Here is a 10,188-nt window from a genome sequence, read left to right on the forward strand (position 1 = left end):
ACGTCTTTCATCTTGCCACCGTCACGCTTTAAAATTGTTAAAGATGCTAATGATTTTCCAGCAGAAAACTGTCAGTGGTTCAGAAAGCTCAGTAACATCAAAACAATTTAATAAGATACATTCAATTTCATTGTGCAACATTTGGAACTGTGCAGCTCATCTGTTAACGCTATCGACTCAAACATAAGACCAAATGCCAATTTTGTCTAAATGTGCGTGGAGAATCCCATGCTGTCTGTGAGGCTAATTGCACTTCATTCAACGTACCTTAGTCTAATAAATAAACATGAACTTCTCTTGGGAGCTCTTGAACTGGCTACATTTTTTGAGAAGTGGGGGAAAAACAATGGTCCATAAGACAGATACTTTTATCAAAAACATAAACCAAAAAGCATAAACATAAAACCTAACAATTGATAAGCACCCTGAAACACTTAAATGCAAATGGCTTATTCATGAAGTCATTACCACTGTTTTCCCCAAAGACATTTGCATATGCATGCAGTCATGAAATTGAGAGAAATTTAAGAAGATGGATGTCAAAATGTCCTCGTGTAGTAGCTGTCATGCCAGTCCTTCAATACACCTGTCCCTCATCAGCTCTTTCAACACAACAGAGTCATTCTTTATACGAAAGGACCAGTCCGCCCCCATTTTGGGCCATGTTTATCTGGTGTCATTTTCTCACATAGGGCCTATGGAGTGTTTGAGACCAGCACAAACATGGGTAACTTGGTACTGTAGGTCCTTCATGGGCATACCGAGGAGATGATTGTGGTGATGATGAGGTGACGCAGGCCAGAAGCGGACAGACCTGAGCCATCTGCCCCCTGGCCTTTCTCCACCCCTTTCTCTATGCACACAGAATAACGTCCTACTTTCTGTGCCCCTTCCCTACTCCCTGTGTTACCGATGAAATTAATTAAGGCTCTGTTCCATACAGTGGTTCTCAAACCCTTTCATTTCAAGGACCCCCATAACTCAAGAGTGTACAAATGGAACACACCTATACGGGGCCATTTGTAACCCACTCAAGGACACTTTGAGTCCCACTGCCTAGTGTTTCTGTTTTACCAAAATGTAACGGCCTACATTTGTATCGGTAACACCTGTGATTGAAGGAAGTAGGGAAGGGGCTCAGAAGTATAGGAAGATTTATACTGTGTGCATAGAGCCTATTCCTTTCTCCCCTGTGTCCTGTCTCTGTCTAGTGGAGACTTTACAGTGTTGAAGCTGTGACGGGGTGGACAGCGTCACGGTTTGGCTGTCCTGCTCTTGAAGGCCAGTGGGGTGGTGAGGTCACAGCTGTGGGGAGATAGAGCACTGCCACTGGCTGGCTGCCATGTGGCCCCGGTCACATAGGCCGACGTGGTGCCGCTGTACCCCATGTAGGGCGACACTTGGGTGGGACGGTGGTAAGGAGGGATGCTGGGAGCTGTGACATAGCTGTTCACTGTGGGCAATCCACTCGGCATCTACCGAAGGAAAAGAGAGTTGTTATTAAGGGTATATCTCTACTATGAATCTCTAAAGAAATTGTGTTAAGGGCTTATACTTTGTGTCAGACGCTTCTGCTTTGAGAAGATATACTTATAGTTTGGGGACCAGGGTGTGGACAGACCTGCCAACCAGTGACATCATCGGTAAGCATGCTTGAATTCCCCATGATGACGTCACTGGTAGATAGGTTTCCGAACTGTCCGAGATGCAGGACTAATTATATGAATATAAGGTATCGCAATGTGAATTGTCTTCCTAGTTCAGAAATTAGGAAATTAATTACACACAGAAAAGTCCTCACTTCCACTCTGTTAATGAATTCAGACTGAAGGTCCCATTATTCATGTGTCAGTTGCGGTTTACACTTTGGACAGAGTGAATTGAAAATGAGTAATCCCAATTTTGGTAGACGTATGTTTACAATTTAGGCATTTAGGAGATGCTCTTAATCCAGAGCGACTACAGTAAGCAAGAACAAGTTAACAACACATGCATGGAAATACATCAAATACATAACATATTGAATCATAACTAAGCTATAAGAACCTAACAGTAGAATACAATGAAACTATGTGTACACACACACACACACACATGCACACACACACACACACACACACACACACACACACACACACACACACACACACACACACACACACACACACACACACACACACACACAATTTCTTTGTAGCTGCATTTTGTGCACTGTAAAATCCTCAGTGTAAATTTAACATTGAGGCTACCTGCAAGGCTGAGTGGAATGCAGGAGAGAGGGTATAAGAGCCAGTGAAAAATAACAGAACTTGAATAGCTCACTGCTGTCTCCTAGATTACTCAAATCTTGGTCAATTTGATTCATGTAACATTTTCCTGAAACCCATTAATTTACTGAGCAGCTCTAACACGGACCCAATTCAGGACCATGCAGCTAAATCTGATTCAGTTGACTGACTTAAATCGTAACACTGAGGGTTTTGCTGTGCAGTAAGAGTTGGTTACAAAATGCCACAATTTGAAAACAGTCAAATCTGCACTTGCTAAATGAAAGTAAAGCTTATTGGAGTAATACTTAAATTACGGTCTCTCTTAAGGCCCCTATCAAAAATAAATAAGTAATAATAATTATATAATAAATATATTAAGGCAGTTGAAAGTGAGAGAGTCACTTTTTCAAATGACTACTTCTTCTGAAATTGATGCATGCCGTTTTGGAACATATATAGCTAACTCTTCAATTTCCTATATTATTGTTATGATCGTAATGTCTCAAAAGTTGACTCGAGATGCAGGGTTCTTTCTACATAAGTGGCAAAGTGCCATGCCAGATGATGGGAGACATGGGGTCTGGGTTGGGGTGGGGGGCACCGGCTCACCGCAATACAAATGTCACAAGAGATTGGGAGTGAAAACACAGGAAGAGTTGAAATATGATAGAGAATGAGGCAAGCATAAGGCTTTCACCATGAATGGTCTAGCGTTGCTGGCGGAGCGACAAAACTTAACTGGAGGAATTCAACAAAGCATTTCAACATTGGGGCAGAATTTCTATTCCTGGGTGGTCTATGACTACTGACAATCACTGGTGGAGTCTGTTCCTCTGTCCTGTTTGACTAGGATTTGCTGCTAAGATAGCTGTGTGTGTGTGTGTGTGTGTGTGTGTGTGTGTGTGTGTGTGTGTGTGTGTGTGTGTGTGTGTGTGTGTGTGTGTGTGTGTGTGTGTGTGTGTGTGTGTGTGTGAGTGTGTGTGTGTGTGTGTGTGTGTGTGTGTGTACATTCATGCATCATGTCTGGGGGTGTTTATGCGTGTCAGTGTGTTTGGAAGTTTGTGCAAATTGATCTGATTATGCTAGTTTATTCCACAAAATGCCAAATTGACTTTAAAAGTGTTACATCATTATCAAAGTCATAGATTTTCAAATAAATAACCCCATAAACTGTCATGATAGAAATTAAAATGTATAAATGTATAGAATGTAGATTGATTCATAGTTCCATAGTTGGATCTTTGTATTCTTAATTTCTCCCCCCCCCCCCCCCCCCCATCAAGATCACCATCTTATAGCCTATTGCCATTAGACTAGTTATAGGTCATTTCTTCAGTTTCGAAATTATTTGTTAATTGAGTTATTTCCATCTCCGTTAATTGTCAATTTGTATAGTATCCATCCAAGCCTGACTTTAAAAGCTCGACTGAATGTCAAGACAAAAACGCTTGCATGATTGACAATAATTAGCCCTATAGAAAAACTCAAACCAAACCTGATAAATGTTTGTCAAATGTGGCCATATTACTACTACTAATAATAATAATTATTATTATTATTTTGATCAGCTATTGTGGCGTTAACGCATGTTTATCTGAAATGGCAACCTAAATTTGTTTGCTAAATTTTTAGTTTATTTGGAAACTCAATTCATAAACTGTGTCTGATTGATATATATCGTTTCAGTCCTTTGGAGACACGGGGACGGAAAGTGGGCATTATGAATGACTTCCGAGCCGCAGGCTCTGTTTACATAGACTTGTGCGCATACATTAACCCTGAATCGAAATTTAATGATCCAATTCTTCTTTCAAATGAGGATCGTCTGATAGTCCCATGGGCGCATCTGATTGCAGTGCCTCTAGAAATAGCTTACGGCCAATGGCCAAACAGCCATTCGGCGTTTAGACTGCAGGGGCTATTTGCGACTTCTCATTGGGCCGAAATAACGCCAAAAGACACAAATGACCCAGAACATCTTTCGTCACCCTATACGTTCTCGTTTAGGGCAATAGAGGAAAATAAGCTTAGCTTATATGCTTATTTGGGTGCAGTGTGGATATCGAGATGTCTTGTGGAATTTGCGCCAAAGAATTGCTATCATGCATGGTTGCCATACAGCCGCAACAAGCACAGCGTGAATATCATACAACATCGGTTGGGATTTATGTCTGTCATTTTCTTTCAGTCTCACTCACGCCTTTTCACGCACGGTCTCAAATGTTGCACGCCTAGGTAGGCAACAGTGCAGCAGATAAAATGGCTGATGCAAAAGAGCAAGCTTTTATAGGCTATATGCCCTTTTGAGAAATAGTTGTTGTAACATTCTTGTTTTGCCGTGAAATGCAGTCTGTTATTTATAGTTGTTATTTTCTGCATTTTCTGCTTTGCACTATAACTCGTTCTGTATAGTTTGTAGGCTAACAGAGTTTTGCATGCCATTACTTTGAAGAAGACTTCACACGCCCTCAATGTCTGACTGCATCTTGCTTTATGCTGTTTAAAAAAAAATGAGCGTAGAAACCAAACTATGCGGCTTGAAATTGTTTAAATGGTTTTGTCTCCACCAGGAATCGCGTGCCATGTAGGCCTACACGAAAAATAATGTGCCAACACATGCTCGACCACGCGCGCATTAGTTGAAGGAGCTACCGTATAGGCCTATACGCATATACTGTCACGCCAACACGCACGCGTGCACACAGGTACAGCTGGCATCATATCCCGCCATTGTCGTTTTCAGAAAATCAAAATAGCCTTATAATGAGATTATTATTATTATTATTTTATAATTAAATACAGGCATCAGGCATGTGCCGCTGACATAATTGTAGCCACCATGAATCACTTGAAAATCTAATCAAAAAGCCTCTGGATTAAGCAAATAGTCCTCCCCTGACAGGCTGAGATGCATTTATTTTTCAGTTTTCGTTATTTTATTTAGAAACTGAAACAATTGTGTCAGTTGTATTTAATAACATTAGAGCCTATAACAATAATAATAATGCGCAAGCTATATTAATAGGCTATATGCAGTTTCCAGTTTTTATACAATGACTGGTAATGGGCTATAGCCGCTATACAATAGAATTGTTGTTAATTTCCCATATAGGCTATTTGAATTAGTCAAGCAAATATAGGCCTATTTACAACGCTCGAAATATTTAGCCCATTCCACATGACTCGTCTTCTAGGACTATAGGTCATACTCATATAGGCTATATACTATTTTTATTTGTTTATTTGTTTATTTGACAAATCTTGTGGACAAATGAATTGTTAAGGCCACTGAAACATATCCTCAACTACTGCAGCTGGAATCCGAAAATAAACAAGTTGTCTTATGTCTTATATTTCACTTTAGGAATTATTTGTCATTCCTTCTGCCTATGGGCTGCAATTCATTTTATATAGCTTAGACGTGCATGGTTCTGCAAAAAATATATGAAAATAAAGAATGGAAAAAGTATTTATAATTTCTTATATGTTCACTTAAATGCAGTCGTGCAGAGACCAAATCCAACACGACACTGGAACAAATGACAACGCCCATGAGTGCGCCCACTACAGAAGGAATGTATTAATATCGTGAGACAATTTTCCAGGCCATATACTTATTATTAGATCATTACGCTTGGCATTAGGATCGTAGCCTTAATAACCAGACTCTTGCTGACCGTGTTTAACACCAGGCAGGTCTCTATATGCTAGCATTTAGTCCTCGAAAGTGGAACCCTAAGTATATGAGAGAGATCCTTATTTTTGTTTTACCTGCATGTGTATTTTGCTTCAGGTTCTAAATGCGGTTTATCCACGCCATTGACTATAGGGTATAGAGCTCGCTGGAGGAAAAAGTGTCCTGTTTTATAGCGTTTCATTCTTCTAGTTTGGCACTGCATGCGAAAGGACGGACTGTCACTAACTGGGGGCAAAAGAGAGACAGACAGAGGAGATAAGGGACGTCAGAGAAGATAACGAAAATACCTGAACACTTTCTAGTTCTCATGCATGCATTTATCTTTGCAGATATGCACCCCATTGCCAGACTATAGACCATACATACCGGCCCTATATAAGCATTTTGCTTGACTCATTCAGTATTTTCCCGCACGAACAATAGACTGAATATAGTTCACGTTTGTGACTATAGTAAGCATCGTCGCCGTACAAAACAGCTTCCATTCCATCCCTGCTGAAATCAGCGTGCGCGAACGTGCGCGCCCCCATAGCCGCTGATCAAACTGAAGGCCAATTCATGAACGCAATGCAGTAAGACGACCCTTTCGTGTAATAGGCAGGAGCATTTAGCCCACCAAACGCCTTCCTGTGGGGGGACAAATTAGATTTACTTTAACCGCTTCCCCTTTGTGCGTGATGGATATTATATTATACACGGCTCCCAACGTTTAAAGAATAGAGATGGGGAAAGCAAGCCCACCGGTGTTGTAACTTGATGCGACTCAAGACAAAGAGTGTCTTATTTAAGATAGCTTATAGGCCTATAATTGTTCCTATACTTTTCGAAAATATATTTTTCGATAGGCCTAATAGTGGCCTATACTGAATTCATCATAAGCAATTTAATGTGTGTGTGTGTGTGTGTGTGTGTGTGTGTGTGTGTGTGTGTGTGTGTGTGTGTGTGTGTGCGTGTGTGCGTGTGCGTGTGCGTGTGCGTGTGCGTGTGTGTGTGCAGTCACTGTGTATGTCACTGTGTGTGTCACTGTGTGTGTGTGTGTGTGTGTGTGTGTGTGTGTGTGTGTGTGTGTGTGTGTGTGTGTGTGTGTGTGTGTGTGTGTGTGTGTGTGTGTGTGTTGTGTGTGTTAGACCTATATAGCAGCCTGATATTTAAGTCCCTATTTTGATTTTACAATTACAGGGTAATATGCACGCTTATACCTGTCCTTTGTAATAAGATTCATTTTTTTAATGAAATCATATGGCTGGTGAAATGATTGTGACACTAAAGGAGGCCTCACGTCACGTGTATGGTATAGGCTACTTATTTCGGCTTTCCAAACCTGCCGCAAACATCTGTTAATAATTTGGAAATGCATAAATTGTTTAGAAAGGCAGCCTTTGAGAACACATTCCTCCCCTAGTAATTTCTTGTTCGGCATGAAATATCTGCCTCGCATTTGAGAGACAATGTGTTGTTTAGACTGACCGAGTTAAGTTTGCATAGAATTGCCGAGGCCTCCCAAATCAAAGCACTGTCTGTCTGCGGGGCTGGGCATGTTTCTGCAAGGCACTGTCGTGCTATATAGGTCTATAGGTATATACTCTGTCCTGACAGTAGTACTAGCTCGGGCCCTCGGCTGACAACACTTCCCTTGCTGCCACAAGAAACATTGTCTCAGGGAAAAAAGAAAAAAAAAGTTTCACAACAACTTGTCTACCATTAACAGTGATTTATGGAGGATCCTGTTTCACTGTTTCCAAAACAGTTGCGGTGCTATTGAGTGCAAGAAGAAGTTTTATGGCTACCTGCATGTTGGCCCTACAAATATGCGTATATAGTCTATCTATATGCAATCAAAATTACCATCATAAAACGTTAATCTTTAGCACTATAGTAAACAGTAGCTTATCGCAGTCCAGACTCGACTAAAATGAAATCCCTTAAAATCGAAGAGCGTATATACTCTAGCCATACTTTTGAATGTGTGTGTGTGTGTGTGTGTGTGTGTGTGTGTGTGTGTGTGTGTGTGTGTGTGTGTGTGTGTGTGTGTGTGTGTGTGTGTGTGTGTGTGTGTGTGTGTGTGTGTGTGTGGTGTTTGGTAATAACAGCGCTAATACAAAATGTCTGGTTCCTGGCAAACGTTGTGCACACCTAATTCTGATTCCGTTCACCTCGCCACTGCGCCTTGCTTTGGTTTGTCCACCCAATAGGCTATTCCACATCCGCTTCTTAATTATTACTGCAAGCTGAACCATCTGTTTCTATGCAAGACGTTTGAACTACAGTGCTATACAGTCCTATAGCCTATATACTTTCACATCAATAACAAACCGGAGCCGAGGAGTAGGATATGATTTGCTCTCACTCCCTGCAGAGAGGCCTACAAATCAGATCAGCTTTCGAGCGTCACTTTAACCAAAGTTGTTGTAACTTCTACAAAACGAGAGTACTGAAGTACTGAGAGTACTGAAGAACTGTTAACACACTCACTCTCACACACACACACACACACACACACACACACACACACACACACACACACACACACACACACACAGCAACATCAAGCAAGCAAACATGCATGCATGCATGCATGCAGCAGCGCACAAAAACCTTAGAAATTACATTGTGCCCTTTTCGTATAGAACCTCAAAAACACAATTAGTTTCCAAAGGTATATAGGCTACAACATGCTTACTTTGTTGCTCTGTTATCGACCGTATCCCAAGAATATCTGTTACCGAGTGCGAGGAAGGCCATATCCTGTGCATAGCCATGTGTCCGGGAAGGGTGTGCATTCCGGGGGGAGTGGGTACTTTGGTCCCCGTGGCACCGATGGGAGTTGGATACGAGTATATGTGATTGTACGGTATAGCGGCCTGTGGTGGTGGGTGACCCTGCTTGCTCGACTCGTACTGATTCTGCTGGGACAGATTCCCAATCTTGTTGCGAAGGATCCGACTGATCGAGCTGACAGACGGCAGGTTGAACTTGTCGCAAACCCCGTCAGCGAGTAGTCTGTCCCGAATCTCCCAGGCAAAAATCCCCGGGTCTCTCTGCTTGTATGTCCGTATGTGTTTGACCACCGTGGGCGTGGTGACCCGCGGCTTGCTGCCTCCGATAGCCCCCGGGAGAATAGAGCCAGTCTCGTTGTACCGAGCTAAGATCTTGCTGACGCAGCCATGGGAGACCCGGAGCTGCCTGCTTATGTCACACGGCCTTATTCCCAGCTGGGCCAGCTCTACAATCCTGAGCCGGATGGCATTGGGTAGTGGTCTACCGTTGACGAAAACACCACCCAGCTGGTTCACCTCCCCGAAGGCTGGTTCTATAGTATAATCAAAAACACACAAAAGAGAAGAAAATGTAACCCATCACGCCAGCAGCAAGGCCCCAATTTGCTAGTACTGTAGGCCTATAGTCTAAAGTGATTACACTGTATATACGTCTGCTGATCATTTAATGCGGTGACCAGTTTATGCATTTCAGTGTGGGCTATGTTAGGCTAAACTGAATTTAATAAAGTGAGTTACTATATTGACTGCATGTTAGGTCTATTATTTTGGCACGGTTTTTCGAGAACCAATATATTTCTGAGCATCATGCATGCATCAAGTCGACCAGGAGCAAAGCCAAGTGTCTTTGGTTAATAATAATAATAATAATAAAACACCCTCTACATACCACGGTCTTCATCGACGTATTGGTGATCTAACTAGTTATATTTCTCACAATGTTTAATTTTGAGTTTGATGTTTGGATAACCTATATTTTACTGCGTGCTTGAATAGACAGCGGCCATTGCCAACGTTCAAGCATAATTGATTCGTTCAACAATGCGTAACAGCCTTCCTCCTCAGTTAGATTACATCGTGAGGAAATCGCAACGCGGTGCAAAAACAATATGCCGCGCGTTTCCACATACCGTTGCGAGTTCGACCGATCGCTCCATCCCCTGACACCAAAACGTTCAAACATCAACTTACCCATTGCGTTATATCCACAAATGATGAACGCGGTGTCGCAATCACGCCTCCCGTGTGGGTACGGTCCTGTGTCCAGTTTTGCGAGTGTCCAGAATGCTGTCAAGGAAATCCCCTCGTGCGCCACGGGTACGATAAAGAGCGAGAGGAACAAATTCGCGATCTGTTTCCTGATGGTCTGGGAGACAGGCTTACATTTCAATCTGCACAAATCATGGGCTGGACTTCCAACACTTTCCCCGTCTGGTAGCGTCAG

General features: G+C 42.2%; 1 protein-coding gene across 1 annotated transcript; it reads right to left on the minus strand.

The window, feature by feature from the left end:
* Positions 1–982: 982 nt before the first annotated feature.
* pax9 (paired box 9) lies at positions 983–10,120 on the minus strand. Its single transcript, XM_083791516.1, is given in 4 exon segments — positions 983–1,261; positions 1,263–1,475; positions 8,691–9,277; positions 9,936–10,120. Coding segments are annotated over 4 exon segments (846 nt in total). The 5' UTR covers positions 9,940–10,120; the 3' UTR covers positions 983–1,219.
* Positions 10,121–10,188: the final 68 nt, after the last annotated feature.

Source organism: Protomyctophum parallelum, assembly GCF_964188405.1.
Source record: "Protomyctophum parallelum genome assembly, chromosome: 20".
Classification (NCBI taxonomy): domain Eukaryota; kingdom Metazoa; phylum Chordata; class Actinopteri; order Myctophiformes; family Myctophidae; genus Protomyctophum; species Protomyctophum parallelum.